This window comes from Antechinus flavipes, chromosome 4, assembly GCF_016432865.1.
Source record: "Antechinus flavipes isolate AdamAnt ecotype Samford, QLD, Australia chromosome 4, AdamAnt_v2, whole genome shotgun sequence".
In the NCBI taxonomy this organism is placed as follows: Eukaryota; Metazoa; Chordata; class Mammalia; order Dasyuromorphia; family Dasyuridae; genus Antechinus; species Antechinus flavipes.
This window is the reverse complement of record NC_067401.1, coordinates 435,371,728-435,397,472: the sequence shown is the minus strand read 5'-3', so window position 1 is coordinate 435,397,472 and position 25,745 is coordinate 435,371,728. Positions and strand designations below refer to the sequence as shown.

The 25,745-nt window shown below is 36.0% G+C and overlaps 2 protein-coding genes and 1 pseudogene across 3 annotated transcripts in view; 2 read left to right on the top strand and 1 right to left on the bottom strand.

Moving 5' to 3' along the window:
* The window catches only part of ATF6 (activating transcription factor 6), a 182,928-nt gene that overhangs the window by 83,876 nt on the left and 73,307 nt on the right, over positions 1-25,745 (top strand). The gene's annotated exons all lie outside the window — the stretch shown is intronic.
* LOC127562996 (60S ribosomal protein L9-like) lies at positions 9,038-12,152 on the bottom strand (annotated as a pseudogene).
* LOC127562994 (proteasome activator complex subunit 3-like) lies at positions 15,216-16,521 on the top strand. The gene has a single exon (XM_051999155.1). It carries the CDS (start codon positions 15,318-15,320, stop codon positions 16,080-16,082), a length of 765 nt encoding a protein of 254 aa, XP_051855115.1. The 5' UTR covers positions 15,216-15,317; the 3' UTR covers positions 16,083-16,521.

The following is a 25,745-nucleotide window of genomic DNA, read 5'->3' as shown; positions in this document are numbered from 1 at the left end:
TTACAGAAACAGTTTTGTAATAAGCCATATATTTTTTTGTGTTGGGAAAGAGGATGAAGCCATTATACTTTCCACATTTAGTTGAGCAATATTTAATGGAAATTTGGGAATAGCTACTAGAGGAAAAGTTTTTGTGGAGTAGATTGACTCTTTTTATTCAAAATGCTTACCATGATTTATTTTCATGAATAATCCTTTTGCTTCATATAAAATAGTACAATAAATTATTATAGCTTGATATAATGTATGCGCTTATCATATTTATATATCATTTCTTTTGTAGCCAGATTTTTTTTAATTAATAGTTCATTTAACTCTAGAGAATCCTTAGAAGCATGAGTCCTTTACTGTATAGTCATTGAGCTAAGTATGGTACTTTATCAGGGCATTTTCAAAAAGTTATAGCCCTATAGGAAAAAGTCGGTACATTAATGAATTGCAATGTTGGTGAAACTGTGAATTAATCCAATATTATGTAGAGTAATTTGGAATTACACCAAAAAACTATCAATAAAAAGCTAAATAACAGAAATATTATAAAGATAATCATTTTGGAAAGACTTAATATCTGTGACCAACCATAGTTCCAAAGGACTCATGATGAAACATACCCACCTCCAGATAAGAACTAATGAACCTCAAGAATATAATTTTTTTCCCTTGGTAATGCAATGATTATACATATTTCAATGGGTTTTGTTTTTCTTGCCTTCTCAATGAGTAGAAGAGGTACAGGGAGAGGGAGAAGATTTGGAATTGAAAATAAAATAAAATTGAACTTAAAAAAAGTTACAGCCCATTTTGTTTCTGAGATTCATAGATTTGAATATAGGTTCTGGAAGTTTTCTATTGCTTATGTCCATTTCCATAGCCATTCAAGAAAATTCTTTATTTAGCTGGAGGAAAAAGTAAATAAATTAACTTGATAAAAAAGATATTTGTATTTTTAAAAAGGGAAAAAAAGAAACAACCTTTCTTAGATCACCTGCCTGCAGTTTTTTTTTACCTTTCTAAAAGCCTTCTCTGATTTTTAAAAAAAAAAAAATTTCTTTTATTAGATTTTCCTATGTAAAATACACATTTTTTTTGTACATCACTATTTCTTAATTATATTCCTTACCTTGCTTATATGTCAAATTATTCCCAGCAACAAAAAATTAAAATGAGAGGAAAAATTCAGAAAAAAATAATCAATTGATCATCCAAGCCTGATAGTATGTGTATTGTTCCATATTCCTAGGCCCCTACCTCAGCAATAAAGGAAGGAAATTGTGTTTTCTTATCTCTTCTTTGAGCTTAAGCTTGGTTTTTGTAATTATATAGTGTTTTATTTCATTATTTTTATTTAGATTGTTATATGCATTCTGTATATGGTTTTCCTGTTTGTACAAACCTCACCCTACATCAGTGCATTTAAAGCTTCCCATATATATATAGTAGTCATTTATGTCACACACAAAAATATTCAGTTACATTAATGTACATTAATTCATTTAGTTGTTCCCTCATTGATGGACATCCATTTTATTTTCATATTTTTCTTCACTCAAAAAGTACTACTTCTAGTACTTTTCTATGCACAGGAATGTTTTTTCTGACTGGGTTTTATACTCAGCTGAAGGATTGTGGAGTCAAAAGATATGTACATTTTAATTAGATTTTTAGCACAACCCCAAATTCCTTATATTCTTTGGACCAGTTAATGACCCCACCAGCCCTGTAGTAGTGTTCATGTTTTTTTTTTTAAATTTCTTCAACCTCTCTAATATTAAATTCCATCATTTGCCATCTTTTTTTAGTTTTCTGGTTGTGAGATAAAATTCCCAGAGTTATTTTGTGTACAGTTTTCTTATTATTAGTGATTTGGATCAAATTTTCAAATGGTTGTTGATATTTGATATTTGATGCAAAGATTCCCAGCCCCTTCTCCCCCCAATGGACAGCTTCCTTTTATACTTTAGCTCTATTGATTTTGTTTACAGAAAACCCTTTTTAATTTCTTAATTGAAATTCTCTGTTTTTCTTTTGGGAATGACTCATGTCATATTTGATTAGACATTCTTTTCTACACCTCCCAAACTGTAGCTGTGAAAGATACATAGTCTTATTCTCTTCCAGTTATTTATGATGTATCATTTTAGTTGGTTCACCTTAATCACCTTTTAAAGCATATCCAGAAATGAAGAATCATTGCTGGCTAAATTGGTATTTACCTGACTCATATGATTATTATATTAGATTTATGTGATAAATATATTAAGTAAAGAGCATTGTGACAAATACATAATTATGTAAAGAGTGTTATATATTTATATTTGATTTCTGGCATCCATGAACTGTGGAACTTTGAGCAATCATAGGCCTCATTTTTCCCATCTATAAAAATGAAGATAATAATACTTGTACTACATTGAATATGATTATTACAGGTAGAACCCTTAGCAAACCTATAAGCACCTAAATGTTTGTTATTACTAATGCTTGTTTCTTGCTTTAGTTTTCCTGTTTTATGATCATATGTGACATAATTTATAGCCAAAGAGTAAGATTGCACATTTGTCCCTAGAACTCTTCTCCTGTCTGGGCGTTTTAAATAAGAGTTTTGGGTTCGTTTGTTTTTTAATGAGTCAACCCTCCCCTTCTCTCCCTCTCCCCCGCCCCCCACTTCTTGTCTACTCTGATTGTAAATTAGGAGTTTTATATTATTCTTTCATAATGCTAAATCATAACCCAGTTATTTAAAAGTTAGTTTAATTTTGAAACTTTAAATCAGAAAGTAACATTGTTTTTAAGAAAGCCCATTTTAGTTCATTTTCCTTTAAAAAAAAAAATCTACTTTACATCTAGTAGATTGAGAAAATATATTTGCTACTTAATTGAAAAGTAAGTCATTGCTAAATATTTATTGTGCTCCAAAACTTTCTGAAGGAGAAGTATTTTGTGTAAATGTATTTTGCCAAGTACCAGAGGCACTTAGGTCTTTGAGATTGGCATATTTTGGAAGCCCTTGTTAAGTACAAGTTGGTATTGTGTGGTTTTAGAGGATTTAGTCATTTGTTCCTTGGTCTTGTAATCGATTGCTAGCTGACATGAGAAAAACTACTGTTTGGACTTAGGAATTTAGACTTTAAAAATTACTGTTTTTAAGGACATGTTTGAATATTGACTTTTCAAGGACTCATTTTAATCAAGAATTCTTATATCACATGGATATGAAATGATAAAAAAAAAAAAACCTTTCCTTTCTTGTCAAAGATTTTAATTTCTTAAATTTCTAATGATGATGTGTAAGTATAAGTCAATGCAAATATTCTTATATTGAAAACAGTCAGCTCTTAACCACTCCAATTATTGATATCTGATGACAAGTCACTTTCTCAAATGAGAAAATGCATATAAAATAGTTTATAAACTTTAAAGGGCTATCTAAACCATCACTATTGGTATTATTATCTTTCACTTCTGTTGCCCTTAATTTTGTCATATATAAAAATGAAGTAATATTTTATCTGTCACTAGGATTGTAAGTACCATTCATACTTAAAGTGTTTTGCTGTATTCGATATATTCTAACATCTCTTTATTATTTTTATTTAACTTTGTTTTAAATTAATATAGAATTTTTGCTTCTATGTAAATTTTTTATATGTATTTTCCCCATATTCTCAGATCTGCAAGTTTTCTCAAATTAAGGGTTAAGTAGATTAATCATGTTGTATTTCCCTTCAGTATCTAATATAATGAGTCTAATAGAATGAATGTTGTATGCACTAAGTGGACTCCATAAATCACTTCCATCTGTTCATGCCCATTAAGCTTTCCATTTTGTTTCTTTGGATTATTTTTCCACCACACAAACAACTACAACCTTGGTCTTTAAGAAAATAAAAAAGGGGGACCAAGTAGACAGCTAGAGAGCATTGAGAATAGAGCAGTAGGCATGGAGTCAGGAAAATCTGAATTAAAATCCTGCCTCAGATATTTACCATCTGTGTGACCCTAGGCAAGTTACTTAATCCCAATTGCCTCAAAAGAGTTAAAAAAAATCCAGTTATAATATTTGGTAAAATGTTGGGAATTCTTATCTCTATTTCAATTGATTTTAAAAGTAGATATTTTGTTTTTATTTACCTAGATTTTACCACCCTCTATAGAGAACTAACTTTTATATCCAAGAACTTTTATAAAAGAAAAAAGTAGATACCTCTGGCCATGTAACTTCTCCCTTATTCAACTAACTCCACTGGCTTTCTTTTGCTTCTAAAAATTAAATATAAATTCTGTTTCTCTTTTAAAGTCCTAAAAAAGTCTTTTCCGACTGTGTAGACATTAACTAATCTCATATTTTTTTATTCATGTGTTACAGTGGCATTTCATCTCCCTCTTCTACCTTTTCACCAACTACTTCCCATGCCTGAAACACACTTAACTTCTTACCTTCATTTTGTAGAGTTCTTCTTTTCCTTTATGATGTATTTTGGGCATCATCTTCCTAAATGCTGTTAGATTGATAACCAGTTCTCTATATGGCTAAAGTAAAGTACAGCTTAACTAGGATGCTGGGTATTTGAAGGGACATTGGTTTGTAAATTATATAAGAGGTTGTGGGGTAGAAAAGAAGATATCTATAAGTCAGGTACTGAATTTGAGAAGGGAGGGAAAATGAACTGAAAGTTAGTAGATAGTAATCCCAGGGTCAGGACAGTTTGATAAAGATGAACGGAGTAAAGTTCAAAGATCGTGCCTGTAAATGGCAATTAGAAACAATGAAGTGTGACATGGTTCTTAAGAAAAGCATCCTGAATGCTAAAGATCAGAATGAGTTGAGGCTAGTAAGGAAACCTAAAGACAATAAAAAAGATTTGGGTTTGTTACTTTTATTGAGGAAGAAAGGAAAATCAGAGAAAAAATGGGATAATGATAACTGATGATGGAGGAAAAAAGAGAACTACTCGACGTTCATTTGGCTTTGTTTTCTCTTTGAAGAATAATCTTTTTACTGGGCCGGATAAAAGGATAGAATGAAATCCCTATTGGTTAATAGGATTTTGAAACTCAAGTAACAAAATAGAAAGAAAGATACTTGCCCAGATGAACTATATCCCAACTACTGAAAGAACTGATATATGATTGCTGAGCCATTGTCTTTTATTTTTGAGAGACTCTGGAGAACAGAAATGGCCCTAAAGAATTGGCAAATGGGAAAAGAAACAGAGCTAGATTTGGCTTCCTGGCAAAATTTTAGAATGTATTATTAAAGGGATTAATTATTGAACATCTAGAAAAGGAAATGACCCAAAAATGTTATTAGTAACTTACTAAGAATGGATCTTTTCAGAGTAACCTTATTTCCCCTTTATTTGATCTGATAGATTAGAGGAATGCTGTATAGTTCACAAAAATTTCCTTATCTTATTCAATTCTTATAGACAAAATGATATGGACTAAACATAGAATGCCTTCTATAATAAAGTGAATCTAATACTTTCAGAACATAAAGTTCTGAACTTTATGAACATTAAGTAGAGCTAACTGAGAAGGATACAATAGTATTTTTCTCATATTCTTTATCCTTGACTCTTAGGTCAAGTTACAAATTTTTTTTCAACTCATTAGAGAATTATCCCTTTTCATAACTTCAGTTGCAAATTTTCTTGTCTTTAAATTCAGCCAATGAATTTTTTTGTTTATTTGTGGGGGGTTTTTTGTTTGTTTTTTGTTTTTTGTTTTGCTGAGGCAGTTGTGATTAAGTGATTTGCCCAGGGTCACACAATTAGGAAGTGTCTAGTGTCTGAGTCGGATTTTAACTCAGATCATCCTGACTTCAGGGCTGGTGCTCTATCCACTGCGCCACCTAGCGGCCCTGAAATGTTATTTTTTAAACTCTTTGAAAGCATGACTTATTCTGTGAGTATAACAAAAGAACAATGGCTTGCATAATTTGACAAGATTCTTGATGGTTGAGACCAAATAAGACTAGACATAACAGTTTTTATATGTCACAACTCTGTGACATATAAAAAACAAGCTTCATAGTTGTGTAATATTTGTCACTCTCTTTGTGTTTCTTGTTATTCATTTATATTTGAGCTCAGGAAAATACTACAGATGAAACCCTAAAACAGATCTTTAAAAGGGATATACTTGTAATATTTTTTGAAGAGTAGGTAAGTTTAATAAATGATTTAAAATTATTCATTCCAAAAACATTGTTGTTTTATTTATTGGCTAGTATAAGGAAAGTGGCTCCTTCCGTATGTCCCTCAGTTCTTAAATTTCCATTTGCTATAAAGAAAAATAGCTCATTTTTAGGATATTACAGTATTAGTTTTATGCAATAATAGGATTACTCAATTAACTTTTTTAACTTTATGATTCTATATTGAAGAGTGATTTTGGGTTCAGGTTATATTAAATATGGGTAACATTAGAGAGCTTCACTCATGAAGACTTGCTCTTAAATGAACTGTTTTAAATTATCTTGATTTCTGTATAGAGAATCTAGTCAAGAATATGGTCAAATATCAGTCAAGCCTACTCCCTCATTAGAAAGATTAAACAGTGAGACCCTTCTGTGGCATTGAAGATGACTTTTTGAAAAGTGTAAATTCACCTTGTCCTTTGTACTTGTTGCCCATTGCTAACAAATTAAGATTAATTGATTGATTTATACTCTACACCTTTACTTCAGAGAGCTAGACAAATGAGAAAAAAGCTAAGCTGAAGAGAAACTGGTTGGACATAGATTTTGGTTTTCTGGGAGAAAGCCTGAACAAAGTTGGCTCTTCTCAAAACTTTGTGCTCTAGGAAACACTCTTTTTGAACCACAGTGATCATCAAAGAACAAAAGTGGCAGAGTCATTTATTGGTTGTTGGGCAAGCAGAAGAACTTGGATCAAGCCTCACACTCTGAGGAGTTATTCCTTGACGATGCTGAGTTTTTGGACTCAATAGGAGTTAGATAGCAGAAAAGCAGTAAGGGACTGAACCAAGAGGTGGAAAAGTTCAAACCTATGATATTGGTATAAGAGCCTAAAAAACTATATAGATCTCTAGGGAAAGTGGGGTTTACTGGAGAAAAGAGTTATTGACACTTTAGCAGCCTGTGTGTGTTCCCTTCTAGGAAGGGTGAGGAATAGAGTTCAGCGCTAGGTTACTACTACTCATTTGGAGGATTGCATTAGCCATGGCAGAGATAGAGTAGCACAGGAGAGGAAAGGAAAGTGTTCTGGATAGCTTAAGGGACTTCAGTATGAAACTTTTGTGCATTGTGTTTTGGGGGGAATTAAATAAAGCCTATTGCTAACTAAATATACTGTTAGTATGATTGCTTGTATGAAAGTCAAGAATTGTTTTTATTTTCTTATGAAAACCTAGATGAACCACATATCACCATTTCTAGAAGAAACCATATGGACACAAATGATAGTTGGGAGGTGGACCAAACTGTACATAATCTATATAAAACTCAAGAGTTTGATATCTTGAACATTGAGTTATATCTATATTAAGTCTTCACACACACACATCAGCAATCTTTTGAAGCAAAATTTTTTTTGCCAAATAACATTGGAAAAATTATTTTTGAATACCAGTAATAACACCTAAATTTTTTTTATTTAAATAAAATTTGTTATAAAAATAGGTTATAGAAATTTAAATATATTACTCAAATAATAAATATTTTTGAATATTAAAATTGATAAATTTTTGAAAAATGAAAATGATTTAAAAATAGTTCTTCAAATCTAGTAATGTATGTGTAGATATGATTACATATACTCTTTCTTCTCTCCCCCCTCCCACTCCAGCCCCTCACAAGGTTTCATAAATTTGAAAGGAGAGAATCACACAGTTCCATCTGCAGAAATGTACACAAAAGTGTGTAACTTTTTTATTATAAGTCTTTGGGAAAAGACAATTCAATGGGTAGAAAAATGGGCTTGGAATAAGTAAGACTTGAGTTCAAATATTTCTTTAGACACAATAACTGTATAGCCGTGAGCAAGTGATTTATTTACACTCTTTCTTAGTCTGGATTTCCTCATCTGTAAAATTAAGAGGACTGGATTTATGGCCTCTAAGGTTCCTTCCTTTTATAAATCTGTAGTTCTATGGCACTTTATGGTAAGTTTATTCAGAATTGATTGTAATACCATACTTTTTTACATTTTGTTTGAGAGACCAAAGACTTGAGTAGATTTGGGGGGGAGGGGGAGGGGGAGAGAATGTGATATGGATACTTGTGATTTTATCTCTCTTTTAAAACTTAGTCAGATTGAACAATGAACCTGAAGATAATAGACATCAGCTGTTAATATAGGCTGTCCCCAAAATCTTAGTGTCTTAAGCTTTAAAACCTTAAATGTATAATTTAAAAGAAGAAATTTGGCACGTTGCTGTGATCATTTCTTACAGAGTTAATCTAAAAGTGAAATTCTCATAAATGACAAATTCTAGTACATTATTCGGGGAGATATGTTAGCATTCTTTCTTTTTGTGAAGTGATATGATTTCTTGTTCTATTTGAAACTGAACTAAAGCTTCCTCTTTGCAGGCTTATACCTTTTTCATAAAGACAAACTTATTTTATTTTTAGTTTAAAAATATTAATATTTTATTTTTCCCAATTACATGTAAAAACATTTTGTAACATTTGTTTTTAAATTTCTGAGTTCCATATTCTCTCCCTTCATTATGAAATGACTTGAGGCAAGGGAGACAAATTAGAATGCAATTGTAATAGTCCCTAGTTGAAGTGATAAATTTGGCAACATATGGAATATATATTTGTTGATTGTGAATGAGCTGTCAAGAATAAAACAACAAGGTTGTGAGCTTGGGCAGCTGGGAGAATGGTGGATCCTGAACTATAAAAGGAGATTTAGATCAGAAGAGAATTGAAATTAAAGGTAAAGAAATTTTTTAAAATTTCTTTAATGTTGATTTTGGGCTATCTATAAGACATTCAAGGCAAGATGTCCAGTAGGCATTTAGTGAAGTGAAACTAGAAATCAAGAGAGGTGAGGGTTAGATAAATAGATCTTACAATCATCAGCAAGAAGATAATTGTATCCATTGGAACTAATGAGATCACCAAGATTGTGTGAAGAGAGAAGAGAGCTCAGGATAAACTTTTGGGGATACCCACAGTTACTAGATGAAAAGTTAGCAAAGGAGACTGAGAGTGATCAGGCTAGGGGGAGAATGAAGAGAGTACAATGTCATGAAAACTGGTAGAAAAGCTCATCAGGGAGAGAGGGTAGTTAGCAGTGTCTAGGCTGCAGAAAAGCTAAGAGTAAGGTTTCAAAAAGGGCCATTAGATATCGCAATTAAAAGACCATCCGGTTGGTAGTGTATGAAAAATTAGAATGGCATAGCTCACTACTCTCCACAACCAAGCCAATAAAGATCCAAGAAGAGTGTGAGATGGAGCAGTGAACAAGAAATATAAAGAGAAACCATAGTATGCCATTTTTCCATTATAAGTCACAAAATTGACCCACAAATAGGTGATCAGGTATATGGACTGAGGAACAAGAGTAGGTCAGGATTGTGGAGCCAAATGGGTAAATATAACAGGAAAACTACAACATCTCTTTAACAACCAACCCAGTATTATAGACCTTGAAAGGAGAGAGCAGACATCCCCAAAGTAGAAGTTTCGTTGCCAACTTTCTGACCTAGAGAGGGAATTGCAGAGTCAACCTCAAAAAGGCAATGATGTTGCTCTGAATAGGGAAGGAAGGCTCTAAGACTCATTATGGAGCCCAGAATAAGGACCATCATATCTATGATTCTTTTTTTGCTTAGAATTATATTCAGCAGTATGATTAGAATATATGTGGCTCAGAGCTATGAAATTCCCAGAGAGAGTGAAAGATATTTTTATTTACATATATATAGATGCTAAGAAGATACTCCCTCTTTTTTTTTTTTAAACAAAAACAATATTTTTATTTTGATATTTGAATAAATATTGGTTGACTCCTCAGGACATGGCCTGTTGCATCTTTTCCAACTTATTCATCAGCTTGTTGCATTGTGCCTTTCTCAGAAATACCATCCAAAATTTTCTGATATCCTTGTTTTTGACTGGTGGCTTGCTGGATCAGGGCAGCTGAATTTGATACAAGTTCCATATCATTTCCTTCAAGAATTAATTCATCTTTTTGGGCTGGAGATATAGCGCAAGCAACACCTGGTCTTATGCATACTCTTCAGATGTATTTTTCACCTAAAAAATTTCTGATTTCAACAAATGAGCCATTCTCTTGAATAGCAACATTGATGGTGAAGTGAGCATACACAGATCTGATCTTGTAATGAAAACTCAGGGTAATATCTTTGATCATGTTTTGCATAAGACTGCAGATTGTGTGCATGGTCACAAGTTCTTTATGATTCCTTATCACTAGTCTACCTGGAGCCTCTTCTTTCCAAGGAGACTGAGCTTGATATGGTTGAAATCCCTATGGAGGACTCTGAACCCTTTTTGATAACTCTTCAACTCTTAAGAGACACATCAACATTCTCTGGGATGTCAACCTTCTGGTTGCTGAGGATGATCTTCATTCTGAAGGCAAATGGGCCAAAACCACTCCCTTTAAGTCAGCTTTTAGTAATAGCTTCTGTTTGCTTTGCTTATTACTCTGAGAAGATATGCTTTCCTGTTTGAAACAAAAGCTATTATCTCCTTGAGGATTAGGTTTCTTTCTTCAAGATACATTGAACTGCTATTGAACTAAAATGCATTCATAAAACCCAAACTATCCTTTATTACTCCCCGTGGACTCTTCTGACCCCTGCTTCAAAGATTCTGACACTTGAATCACGGTTCTTTTTTTTTTTTTTAAATAACTTTTTATTGATAGAACCCATGCCAGGGTAATTTTTTACAGCATTATTCCTTGCACTCACTTCTGTTCCGATTTTTCCCCTCCCTCCCTCCACCCCCTCCCCCAGATGGCAAGTAGTCCTTTACATGTTGAATAGGTTACAGTATATCCTAGATACAATATATGTTTGTAGAACCAAACAGTTTTCTTGTTGCACAGGGAGAATTGGATTCAGAAGGTTTAAATAACTCGGGAAGAAAAACAAAAATGCAAGCAGTTTATATTCATTTCCCAATGTTCTTTCTTTGGATGTAGCTGCTTCTGTCCATCCTTGATCAATTGAAACTGAATTAACTCTCTTTAACAAAGAGATCCACTTCCATCAGAATATATCCTCATACAGTATCGTTGTTGAGGTATATAATGATCTCCTGGTTCTGCTCATTTCACTTAGCATCAGTTCATGTAAGTCTCGCCAGTCCTCTCTGTATTCATCCTACTGGTCATTTCTTACAGAACAATAATATTTCATAAAGTTCATATACCACAATTTACTCAACCATTCTCCAATTGATGGACATCCATTCATTTTCCAGCTTCTAGCCACTACAAACAGGGCTGCCATGAATCATGGTTCTTGACCAGGAAATGCTAATTTTGATTAGTGGTTTCTTTTAAGTTTTTAGTTGTGTATTTCCAGGATTCCTGAAATCCTCCAGATTCATCATAGGGCCTATGACAAGGACAGATGATAAATAAATAATCCCAATAAAGAACAGGAGTAGGTATCTCTGTGCCTCTGAATCTGTAAAACCTTCCATCCAGATGATGGGGTAGGACCCATAATTGTCTCCTGGACTTCTACCAGAGGCAAGTCTCAAAATGTGCATCCTAGACCCAAACCATAGTCTGTTTTTTAGAAAGCTCAAGAGTATGATGGTCAGACTGCATAGGTCCTGCAAAATGTTTGCAACTCCCTGGTTCAAGCTACCTTTGTGACCTTTGAAGAACAAATGATGAATTACCAGGATCTTTATGAGAGATCATAGAGGACAAGAAAGACCCCACAAGGAACACATATATCAAACAGAATTTGGTTTTTTTTGTTTGTTTGTTTGTTTGTTTGTTTTGTTTGTTTTTAATTTATTTATTTTTTAAAATAACTTTTTATTGACAGAACCCATGCCAGGGTAATTTTTTACCTTATCCCTTGGACTCACTTCTGTTCCTATTTTTCCCCTCCTTCCACTTCCTCCCCCAGATAGCAAGCAATCCTATATATGTTAAATATGTTGCAGTATATCCTAGATACAATATATGTGTGCAGAACCGAACAGTTCTCTTGTTGCACAGGGAGGATTGAATTCAGAAGGAAGAAAAACAAAAATGCAAACAGTCAAACAGAATTTGTTGACAGAATTCCTTTGAACAACCTTATACTATAATGCAAGTCTGGTTAACAAAGACAATAAATATGCCAGTGACAAATAATAACTGGCATTTATACAGGACTTTAATGCTTGCAAAGCATTTTATATATCTTCAATTGTCCTATAAGATGGGTCATATGAATACCTCACTTTACAAATGAAGGTTAGTTAGGTCAAGCTACTTTGGTCACAGAACTAGTTATGTGTCAAATGTAGGATTTGAATCCATGCATTCTTAGTTCCAAATCTACCATTCTCTCTAAAAGGACATACTTTTAAGATATATCACCTGACAAAATAAACTAGAATCCATGAAGAAATTTATGTTTATTTTAACAGAAAACTAATAACATTATCTTTTATAACTAGAAATTTACATCTGTGTTATTATACCTTGGTAGTTCTGCAGTTGCCATTATACCGCATTTAAAATTAAAATTTTACTAAAAGTGTAAGCAAATAACTTAAATCAAAACTACTTTAATTTTTTAAAAAATGTGTACTGTTATATTAGATTTCTTATATCATCTTCATTTCAGAATATATCAGTTTTCCCTCTCATATCCAAGGGGTAATACTTTGTAAGAAAAAAGAAAGGAGTTAAGCAAAAATAGCCAACTCATCAATTGATTCTGATAGCATATGTAGATATTCTACCCTCAAGTTTCCCATTTGTTCAGTAAAAAATATTTATTATAATTGCATAACACTCAGATTTTTTTGTATATTGTTTTCCTATTCTTATTTTACTCTTCATTAATTTATATCTTTCCAACAACCAAGTAAGTAGAAATATTGACTCTGAACCAGTCATGTTGACTTGTTCCTAAGTAGGAACTTTTCTCAAAATATGATGTTAAAAAGTAACGATGTAATCTTTACATCTGTATTAGCAAATATGATCATTTACTTTTCAATTTTGAGCCTATGTACTAATAAAAAAAATATACATTCTGTTTATGTTTGAGACATGCTTAGTAAAATGATGAATAGAGAATTCTTGTTTAAGTAATAGAAACTTGAGTCTGTAGTGGATTAATGAAAAATTTACTAGATTGGAAGTCAGATGACCTAGATTTGAATTCTTGTTTAAATATTAAACTTTGTGACCTCTTTGAACCTTTTCCCACATATAAAATGGGGACTTAAAACAATAACTTAGGGTTGTTGTAAGGAAATAATTGTCCTAGAGATCCCTGAATTATTAGTAGGTTAACAGTGACCTTAAGGGATTTTTGTGATTTTTCCTCTTAGCTGAAGTTATAGATTATATATGTAGGTTAGAATGGCTTCATCAATTTAGCTTTCATTATAGATTTTTTTTTTTGGTTCAATTTTATCATGTTTCAAAAAAACAAAAAACAACCCACACATACAACATGTGTTCACTGGACATACTTAATAGAAAATGAGAATGGGGATACTAGAAGAAAAAGTGAAGCAGCCTCTCTCAAGGGACCACACTCATTAGGAGTGACCACATCAGAACACTCAAACTGAATAGTGGAAAGGCCCAGCCATTGGAAGGGTTCAGCAGCAAGGTGGATGACAGAATCCAGCAGTTTTTAAGTAATTTCAGTAGGTGAGGTGATTATGGGAAGAAGATAGCAGGAGGTCTGTAGGAGATCTAGAGAGCCCCGAGGCACCCATTGCAGGGCAGATATCACTCCCGGTTTGATGCTTCTTCACTTCTGTCCCCTTCGGCTATATGAACACAGAACCTATCTTGATGCAGGATGGGGAGGCAGGAAGTGATGTGCCTCCTTCCCGTTGCTTTAGGGATGTGGGAGGGAAAGGAGTCTCTTTCTGATAGCCTCTCTTTGGGGATTTCAAACGTTAAGTCCTCCCGTTCTTGACCATTCTTGTACTTGTCTTTTAAATTCTTTATACGATGAATATACCCGATGTCTTAGAGACCCACTACCTTACAAGTGATTAAAACACGTTTCTGGGATACAGTGTGATGTGGGAAATAGGCTGTGGGCCATCTCTACTGTTGCCCTTTTTTCTTAGTATTCCCAGAACCTCGGTCAGTACTCAGTAGAAGTGGTAGAAGTAGAAGCTTCCTAATGCTTGTGATTTGAGTGATACTTTGGCTGGATGACCGGCCCATTCTCTTCTTCCGTCATTCGTTATTCCTCAGCCAACAAGCATTTTGACCCTTACTATATATGGCAGGCACTCTTTTCAGTGCCAGGGCTACCGAAAGACCGGACCAAAAGGCGAAGCCTACTAATAGTCCTTGCTCTCAAAGAGCTCACTCGTAACGATAGAGACTTCACGCAAGCCACTCCTCACAGCTAAGGTCCGGGCGGGGTCAGTTGGAGACGTCCCGTTTTGCCGCAGGTCGTACTCGGGTGTTTAGTACTCTTCGGCCGCGACCCTACTTTTTGGTAGTGGGCAGTTTTGAGTAGGGGAACGGGCTCTTTTCAAAGATTGGCAGTCATCCGGCGTCCCTGCTAGTCTTGAAGCCAAAAAGGCTTGAGGTCGGTCCGGCTCTGTCTGATCGCGCAGCCAGGGCTCCGGCTGAGCACGGGCGAGAAGCATTTCTCGAGAGCACCCCACAGGAGCCGGCAGGCACGATCCAACTCCAGCCGTACCGTGGACTCCGTGGCCTTTTGAGGAGGAAAGGTGGGCGGGTAGGGATCGAGGGGCACCCCACGAAGGGTGCGTGGAAGTCTCGCGGGTGGGCCCTGGCCGCTCACAGTGGAGACGGTAGCCTGACTTATCGGTAGGCCCCGGCGGCCTGGAGGGGTAGGTCCTCCAGGACGTCCTGGGGGATCCTTGATTGGCTCTGGGATACGGGCCTACGGGCGGGGTTTTCCCGGAGCTCCCGACAGACATCCCCCACTACCCCCCCTCACCCCGCACCTACGGGCCCGCGAGGCCGGGCGCCCCGCACGCGGGCCTGGGGCAGCCGCGGCTGCGGGGCGTCATTTCCGGTGAGCGGGACCCGGGCTGTTGGGAGTTGGTGGGGACAGCCGCCACCGCGGTCGAGGCAGCAGCGAGGCCGAGCCCGCCCCGACGACGCTCGCCCGGAGGCCCGGCCATGGCCTCGCCGCTGAAGGTGGAGCAGGACGTGCAGGGCAAAGTGGAGTCGTTTCGGGCCCGAATCGCACAGGAGGCCGAGGATCTGGTGTCCACCTTTTTCCCTCAGAAGCTGTCAGAGTTGGACAGCCGCGTCCAGGAGCTCCGCCTGCAGGACCTGTCCCGCATCCGCTCGGTGCCGGCCCCGGAGCCGCCCGTCACCCAGGACACGCCGGACACCGCGGGCGACGGGCCCAACCGGGATCCGCCGCCCCCGCCGCCTGCCACCCTGCAGCCGGCGCCGCCCGGGAAGGGGGCCGCGTTGCCCGGGGGCGAGGGGCAGCTGCTGCGCAGCAACCAGCATCTGGTGGAGCTGATTGAGCGCGTCAAGCCCGAGATCGAGCTGCTGAGGGAGAAGTGCAACACGGTGCGCATGTGGGTGCAGCTGCTCATACCCAAGGTGGAGGACGGCAACAACTTCGGCGTGTCCATCCAGGAGGACACCGTGGACCAGCTGTGGACCGTGGAGAGCACGGCCGCCTCGTACCTGCGCCGCTTCTCCACCTACTACAACACGCGCGCCAAGCTCGTGTCCAAGATCGTCAAGTACCCGCAGGTGGAAGACTACCGGCGCACCGTGGCCGAGGTGGACGAGAACGAGTACCTGAGCGTGCGCCAGATCTTGCTGCATGTGCGGAACCAGTACGCCACCTTGCACGACGTGATCCTCAAGAACATCGAGAAGATCAAGACCCCGCGCAGCGCCAACACCGAGAACCTGTACTGAGGCTTGGGCCGCGGGCAGCCTGGGGGGACGGCCCGGCCTGCGAGCGCCGGGCATCGGGCGCCCCCGAGCCCCCTGTCCGTTTTGTGTTGTTGTTGTTTTCCTTTGGGGGGACAGTGGAACGGACCATCTCGTGTGAGGGGGCACCTGGGCCCAGCAGAAAAGACTGCCATTCTGAGGAAAGCAGCTTTGTCGGTGACTACTGTGGCATGGGTGACGCTGACCTTTTCCAAAGGTTGTTCATTAGAAACAAAAGTTTAAAAGAAAAGTTAATGAAACTTTTCCCTTGGTTCTGCAATGTGTTACTTTGTTAAGACCTCAGGAATGCTCCCTTTCCACCATCATTTGTTTTTGCAGAGAAAGGAGTTTCAGGGGATGTATGTTTAGGTCATTGTATGCCATAAATTTAGCAAGTTGAAATAAAACTTGGTTTAACATTTTATGTTGGCTTAAGTGTGCTTATCTGATTTTTATTTTCAGATGTATGTTTTTCCCCCAGCCCCCTCCTTTAGATTGACTCATTCCTTTTGGTATTTTCCAACTCAAACACTACTGGAAGAAAAGCAGCTCGGGGCAGCCCCTGTCCTGGTCCACCCAGCTGCTCCTTCTGTTTCAGGAGACATTGCCGGATCCTTCAGTCACAGGTTGTCCCTTCCTTCTCCATCTGATTTGCTTCCTTCTTCTTCCCAGATGTGTACTGCATGTGTACAGATGGGCACTGTCGCTTTATTTTTCCTCTCTAGCCACGAAAAGGTGCCAGAATTGTCGGCTGATGGACTGCTTTATGAATTGAATTAACTTTATTACTAATAGGTCATTATTCTTGTTGTTTAGTTTTGTTGTCTGATATTTTCAAAGCTATCGATATATAATAGTAGTTTCTTTATGACATTGTAAAGTTTAGGAAGTTACCCCAAGCTCCAGCAGTCTTGTGAAATACGTGTTTGAAATATTATCCTCATTGTACAGGTGTGAAAGGCACAGAGTCAAAACTCAGGTCACATAACAGCTTCCAAACCAAAAGCCTGGGAGTTAGGATTTTCTAATTCTAATCCCCATTGTTCTTTCTGCCAACTGAACAAATAGGGTAAATTATTGAGCATAGTGAATGATCTAGAAACTTAAGAGCAATTCTTGAAAATGTGTGATGAGTTCTTTCTCTACCCTTTTCTACAATTTTCATCCTGTTTAGCTACATCTGTGCCTTCCCTACTGAACTTCATCTCCTCCTACTTAGGATAAATGGTACTTTTTTTCCAGGGAAACATGTGCATTCTTGTTCATAGTAAATAACTGAATAATTTGTTAGTAATTTTTTGTAGTATTTTGCTTATATCTTGCAAATTATATTTCTGAGTTTAGACTAAAATAGGCATTTGTGTTGATTTTGATATACAGATTTTGAAGATGAATATGCACGTTACTACTTAATGCTGATATTTTATATATGTGAGAATATGATTTCCATGGAAAATTGATAGCCTTATTTTTACTCCCTTTGATTTTTGAACCATAATCCTTTGAGGTATGTCTTAAGTTCCCATGAAGTTCTTGAATGAAATCTGGAAATGAGACTACCATAGCATAATTTGTTATAAGAACTCAAGTATTACAGTGTTTCTCTAGAAGGTACCTTTATTTGCCCAGGAAATGTCTACAATAATAGACAGGAAAAAAGACAAAATTTTTGTATGTGCAAAGGATAAGGATACATTCCTATAGGCCTTCATCTAAATGATGATTCCACAAAATTTAGTACTTTGTGGAAGATGAAATAAAAATATATCATCTCAGAAAGTGGTGCTTATGGTGACATGGATTTCTCCATTTTTCAAGTCCTCTGTTAGAGCAAGGGTAAGATTATCTAGACTTGTAAAGGTTCCTTAGAGCAGATGGCAATCAACTCATAGGTTATTTTTTATTCTTTCTCAAGATGTGATCATAAAATAGTTTTACCTATCTGCTTACAAGAATCATCAAGTAAAGAAAGCAATCATTTTTGAATAAATTTTCTTAACCGTTGGAGTTTGTATTCTTCAATGTATTTTGATTGCAGTAAGTGAAAATTAACATGAACATTTATTATGCAGACCACTCTGAACTGCTGTAAAAACATTCTAAAAGTTAGGGAAGTTAAAGATTTAAAGCAGAGATGTTTTCTTTCACATATTTTTTTTTTCTTAGAGAAATATCTAGGAGTCTTTGAAGTAAGTTGCTTTTCTGGTGGGCTGTTTTTCGTTTTCCTAGTGTGGTAGCAGTGTTCATTAAAATAGGTGTAACCAGCCTTTCAAAGTGTTGTATTCTTGGCATGCTTTCTGTTTTTTCACTTTTTGTCTTATCCCTAAAAGAATTTTAAAGAATTATTCACCATGTGTGAATTTATTAAAACATATGAATCTTTGCATTCCATTCTTCTGTATATTTATTTCAGAGATAGGTGAATATTTAAAATGTACCCATTATTTTAGACTAGCCTTTATATTTATATGGCAAAATGGAATTGTATATTTGAATTAAATTTATTTCCCTCCCTATTTATATGTCAAGAAAAAAAGCATTCGTTTTTACAAGATTTTGAGTTCCAAATTTTTGTTTGTCCCTCCCTTCCTCCTAAGTTGTATTACATTTGAAACATGAAGTTTATTTCTAGAGTAATTAAAACCTTAACTAGAAAGACATTTAAAAATTTGGATGGAGGATAATTGAAACTCTTTACCTCCCTTCTCTCCTCCTTCTCCCCCACTCTAAAATCCTGGAAAGTGATATTGATAGATAAAACAAGTTTACTTTTCTATAAAAATAATAATGGGGAGTCCAAATCCGAACTTTAAAAAACATGCCATTAAATAGAAGTTGCCTAATAAGAAACATGCTTAATCTGTTTACATTCTACCACATTCTCAATAATTTTTTCTCTTCCTTATTTTCTTTTTAAGGTGTTATATCTGATTTAGGAAAGTACCAAGCACACTGCTTCAGTTTATAATATTGACAAAAACATTTGACCTCACACAATTGTGAAATGGGTCTGAGCAATCCTGGAGTTTAGCAATTATCCATCTATCAGCAACTTCTTTATGAAGTTGAGATTTATTAAGTTTATAACACAATATTATCTTTTAATTGTTGTCTTTACTCTTTCTTTCAAACTTCAAGCTGGAATTAAAATACTTCCAACTAAAATCTTCAAGTCAAACTTTTTGCTAATTGAAATCTTTTAATTCATAATTACAATTTTCTTCCTAATATAACACTACCAGATATTAAGAATACTTACTTAAAGTATCTTTCTCTAGAAAATAAATAAAATTTTGGTGGTCTTTTTTGTGTGTGGGGCAGCAATGTGGGTAAGGAACTCTTGTTAATAGTAATGAGTTGAATAGCTCTCTTTATAATAAACCTTTTGGATTTGCTGTCAGCACATATTCACTATGTCATGTATTTATTATTAGTATCAGAAGCCCTAGGTTTGGTTTTTACACTTTTATTCTTTTTATAAGTAAAGCTAAATGCGATTTGTTTTTATTTTAGCAAAAATAAATTTTGAGGGGGTTAAGTTTGTAGCTAAATATTACTGTGGAAATTTTAAAATCCAAATATTTGTACCAGTTAATGGGGAATAGAAATTGAACTTTGTCAGAATTACTGAAATTTGCCAATCAACAATGAAAAGAAAGCTAAACTAAGTAACTAAAAGAAAACCCTCCAAAAAAACTCACCAACAATTAACAATGTTATTGCAAAAAAAGATAATGAAACCATACTTTCCCTTAGCATAGAGGGGTGGAGGTTTATGAGTAAATAATGTTGCTTGTGTTATCAGAACACATAAATACTGTGTGTTAACTGTTTTTCCTTGGTTATCCAAGGAAGCTTCGATTCTGAGAGAGAAGGGAAATTCTGGTCCAAAAATGACTAATAGTAAAACAAAAGGTTTCCATAAGAACTTTTTTTTTAAAAAAGAAACAAATTGACATGATTTAGGTTTCCTTGCTAAGTGAAATACCAATGTTAAATAACAAAAATGATGTTAAATCACATTTTAAAATTTCATATTTTTCTTTTAGGCTATGGCAATTATGGAAATTTAAAAACAATTATCTCACCAATTTCCTTTCCTCACAGTCTCTTAATTTTATACAATCTTGTCATTATTCAGTTTCATTGATACATATTAAAAATGTATCAATATCTTATTCATGAGTTAGCTTCTGCTTCATATATTACAAAATCATTGTTCCTAAATCCTTTCTGGATGTGCTTTTTATCGGGGGGAAAAAGGAGATTTTACACTTGGCAAAATGGTATAAGGTTTAAAGAGAAAAATCAAATTGTTCTCTTGAGCAAATATTTAGCAAATCACTTTTACCTGATTGAAAAATATGCAGTAGAAAAAGAAATCCCTTTCACTTTTGCTGTGATAAATGAGATTTGAGACAATTTGTAGCAGCTGAGTGTGTATAGATGAGAAGCATCTAGTAGAGTGTGATAATGGTCAGATTTCCCTTAATTCAGAGTTTTTTAAAAAAAAAGTTGGCAATAGTCTTTCATAATCCTTTCTGGCTGAGAATTAAATCATGTAAGTTTTTCGTGAAGTTTGCTAATTTTTATTTTTTTACTCTTTTATTTTCTTCCCAGTGATTTTATGAAATCATTTCATTCAGAAACAGCTGCAAATTATTCTAAACATCTCTCTAAATTTCTCTGTTGAACAGAAATATTAATGGATTTCTTTAAGTAAAAAAAAAAATAGCAGAAATTTAGGGGATGATGAATCAGTTGAAGAATGACTGAATGAGTTGTGGCATATTATTGTAATGTAAAGATATTGTGCTGTAAGAAATGACAAGAGGTGGGGTGGGGGTGGGGGTTGAGTCCTGAAAAACCAGGGAAGAATTATACGAACTGATGCAAAGTGAAGTGAGCAGGACCAACGAGGGTATTGTACCCAGAAGCAGCAATCTTATAATAATGATCAAGTGTGGAAAACAGCTGGTTTGATCAATAGTTTTCCATGCAAATACCAAAGGACTCATGAAAAATGCTTTCCACTTCTAGAGAAGGAACTGATGAATTCTGAGTGCATATTGAAGTTTTTTTTCTGCTTTTTTTTTTCTTCCCTTTTTTCCCCCAACATAACTTGCAGATCTTCACATATATAATAGCTATATTGTTTGCCTTTTCACTGATTGGGGTAAGAAAAGGCAGGGGAATAGAATTTAGAACTCAAAGTTTAAAATGACTGTTAGAATTTTTTAATTAAAAAAATAACAGTTCTTTTACATTAACTACTATGCATCTCTTTGCAAATAGTTGTATGTAAGAGCTGGTAAATATATATATATGAAATGAAAGCAAGAGTGGTTTGGTTAACAAGTCTAAGACTGAGGAAATACATTTTTTGTTTTTATTCTGAGTTCCCTAGTTTTCTTATTTGTTTTTTGATTGTTCACGTAGGATTTGTCTTCTCACTTTATTCCCACAACCCCTTTTCTGCCACTGAGAACACAGAAAAAAATATTCGCATATATGGTTAATCATACTAAATCTCTACACTGGCCACATCCTAAAAATACTTGTCTCATCCTGCATTCTGAGTTCTTCATCTATCTCTCTGGAATTCTTTTTGGTCACTTTGATAATAAAAAGTTTATCACAATAGTATCCCATCTCTTAACCTACTATCCCTTAATTTAATTTTTCTCCTCTTTTCTCCTTTCCTATATTCCTGTTGAATGAAATATATTTCTATACTAGCTTTGTATGTATGAACTTTAATCAGTTCAGTTGAAGTTAAAGTGTTTGCTACTCTCCCTCTTCTCCCTGTTTACCTGCATGTCTAATGCACCTTGATTATATGAGAAAGTATTCTCTGAACTTCCTCCCCTTTTTCCCAGTGCAGTTTTTTTTTCTCTCATTTTCCATTTTTAAGATCAAGAAATAATAATCACTTCCAGACTAATTGGAGCTCTCTCTCTGACATCCCTTTATGATGATAAGAATTGAGAGGAGACACATGTATCATCTCCCTATTTTGGGAGATCTCATTTGGGGTTTTCTTGGCAGAGATGCTGGAGTACTTTGCCTTTTCTCGTTCATTTTACAGATGAAGAAACTGAGGCAGATAGGGTTAAGTGCCCCGCCCAGGATCACACAGCTAGATGGTGTCTCTGTCCAGATGTGAAGTGAGGAAGATAAATCTTTTTACTTGAGGCCTTGCCCTCACTAGTCCACTTTCAACCTTTCAGCACTCTTAAAAAGACAGAGTCTAATTGCTGTCCCCTAGTCTGACTCTGCAAATCTCAGTCTGGGTTTAGATCTGAGCAAAGTAGATTGCTTCTTGTTCTATCCCTTATCAGTTACCTGAAAAGCTGTCTTAGCTCAGAGTGGGAGAATTTTAGACTCCTCTTAGTCTGTCCATTTTTCTTTAGGTAGGGCCGAGTGGACCCTGCTTTGTTCCTGAAGTCAGCCACAGTCTCACCACCACCAACGCTGCAGACATTGTCAGCCTCTACACCCAGGGCCTCTCTACCCTTGGACAGAATCCCTTTCACTTTTGCTGTGATAAATGAGATTTGAGACAATTTGTAGCAGCTGAGTGTGTATAGATGAGAAGCATCTAGTAGAGTGTGATAATGGTCAGATTTCCCTTAATTCAGAGTTTTTTAAAAAAAAAGTTGGCAATAGTCTTTCATAATCCTTTCTGGCTGAGAATTAAATCATGTAAGTTTTTCGTGAAGTTTGCTAATTTTTATTTTTTTACTCTTTTATTTTCTTCCCAGTGATTTTATGAAATCATTTCATTCAGAAACAGCTGCAAATTATTCTAAACATCTCTCTAAATTTCTCTGTTGAACAGAAATATTAATGGATTTCTTTAAGTAAAAAAAAAAATAGCAGAAATTTAGGGGATGATGAATCAGTTGAAGAATGACTGAATGAGTTGTGGCATATTATTGTAATGTAAAGATATTGTGCTGTAAGAAATGACAAGAGGTGGGGTGGGGGTGGGGGTTGAGTCCTGAAAAACCAGGGAAGAATTATACGAACTGATGCAAAGTGAAGTGAGCAGGACCAACGAGGGTATTGTACCCAGAAGCAGCAATCTTATAATAATGATCAAGTGTGGAAAACAGCTGGTTTGATCAATAGTTTTCCATGCAAATACCAAAGGACTCATGAAAAATGCTTTCCACTTCTAGAGAAGGAACTGATGAATTCTGAGTGCATATTGAAGTTTTTTTTTCTGCTTTTTTTTTTCTTCCCTTTTTTCCCCCAACATAACTTGCAGATCTTCACATATATAATAGCTATATTGTTTGCCTTTTCACTGATTGGGGTAAGAAAAGGCAGGGGAATAGAATTTAGAACTCAAAGTTTAAAATGACTGTTAGAATTTTTTAATTAAAAAAATAACAGTTCTTTTACATTAACTACTATGCATCTCTTTGCAAATAGTTGTATGTAAGAGCTGGTAAATATATATATATGAAATGAAAGCAAGAGTGGTTTGGTTAACAAGTCTAAGACTGAGGAAATACATTTTTTGTTTTTATTCTGAGTTCCCTAGTTTTCTTATTTGTTTTTTGATTGTTCACGTAGGATTTGTCTTCTCACTTTATTCCCACAACCCCTTTTCTGCCACTGAGAACACAGAAAAAAATATTCGCATATATGGTTAATCATACTAAATCTCTACACTGGCCACATCCTAAAAATACTTGTCTCATCCTGCATTCTGAGTTCTTCATCTATCTCTCTGGAATTCTTTTTGGTCACTTTGATAATAAAAAGTTTATCACAATAGTATCCCATCTCTTAACCTACTATCCCTTAATTTAATTTTTCTCCTCTTTTCTCCTTTCCTATATTCCTGTTGAATGAAATATATTTCTATACTAGCTTTGTATGTATGAACTTTAATCAGTTCAGTTGAAGTTAAAGTGTTTGCTACTCTCCCTCTTCTCCCTGTTTACCTGCATGTCTAATGCACCTTGATTATATGAGAAAGTATTCTCTGAACTTCCTCCCCTTTTTCCCAGTGCAGTTTTTTTTTCTCTCATTTTCCATTTTTAAGATCAAGAAATAATAATCACTTCCAGACTAATTGGAGCTCTCTCTCTGACATCCCTTTATGATGATAAGAATTGAGAGGAGACACATGTATCATCTCCCTATTTTGGGAGATCTCATTTGGGGTTTTCTTGGCAGAGATGCTGGAGTACTTTGCCTTTTCTCGTTCATTTTACAGATGAAGAAACTGAGGCAGATAGGGTTAAGTGCCCCGCCCAGGATCACACAGCTAGATGGTGTCTCTGTCCAGATGTGAAGTGAGGAAGATAAATCTTTTTACTTGAGGCCTTGCCCTCACTAGTCCACTTTCAACCTTTCAGCACTCTTAAAAAGACAGAGTCTAATTGCTGTCCCCTAGTCTGACTCTGCAAATCTCAGTCTGGGTTTAGATCTGAGCAAAGTAGATTGCTTCTTGTTCTATCCCTTATCAGTTACCTGAAAAGCTGTCTTAGCTCAGAGTGGGAGAATTTTAGACTCCTCTTAGTCTGTCCATTTTTCTTTAGGTAGGGCCGAGTGGACCCTGCTTTGTTCCTGAAGTCAGCCACAGTCTCACCACCACCAACGCTGCAGACATTGTCAGCCTCTACACCCAGGGCCTCTCTACCCTTGGACAGAATCCCTTAACACTATTATTGCCTTGCATCTGTGACCAGGGACTGGTCTAGTGGTCAATAAGACTGCCAGGAGGCACTTGCCATGTGATGGTGCCCCAGTTTTGGTCTAGGGTTGCCCTGTAAGAATCTGAGACCTCTTGCCCTAGTATAGTCCTTCCCCAGGTGCTGACAGGCTTCACCCATGGCAGCCTCTGGACCTAGCCCTATCTCCTGTGTTGGTGGATCTGTCTGTTTCCTCTTGCCTAGCTGACTTGGACAAAGGACGTACTATGACCTTTTCTGGATTTCCCCACTGATGCATTTTCTATATCTGTTAGGAAGAATCTGTGGAGAGAAGATAACTGCATTGCTTCCTAGTACTCTGCCATTTGGAATCATCCACAGGCTTCTTTTTCATAAGTGATTCTCTGTAATTGTGAAAATCATTTAATCTTTCTATTGTGGAACTTAAGTTATATTCATCTTTGAGGAATTTTTCTAGGATTAATGAATTTTTTGATAATGAATCACAGGGCCTAAGATTTTTTTGGATTAAAAGTATTTTATATAAAGCAAAATTATCGACCTTATTGTTTTTTAATTAGTTTGCTAAGCACCTCCTATTTGCAAATCTCCATTCAGCTTCCCTTCCATACCTTCAGCACCAACAGAAACTAAGTCAGAACGAGCTGACTGTGACTTCTGTCAGTGACCTCCCAGAAGGAAGGAGGGTCAAAAGGCTACTTGAATTAGTTGGTTTTTGTGGCTGTCTTCAAAAAGCCTTACAGATTATTTGGAGCACTGACCTTGACAATAATTACATGTTAAAATTAATTATTAATCAAAGAATCTATAGCTGAAAGGATTCTCAGAGACCGTCCTTCATGTAACAGATGGAGGTAAAGTGACTTAGCCAGCTTTCCTAAGGCACAGGTATCATAAGAAGGATTTGAACCCAGTCTCTTTCTGCAGTGTGATTTTTCCATGATTCTCATTTCCT

Excerpts from the sequence above, each read along its gene's own strand:
- LOC127562994 (XM_051999155.1), top strand. The coding sequence starts at position 15,318 with ATGGCCTCGCCGCTGAAGGTGGAGCAGGACGTGCAGGGCAAAGTGGAG.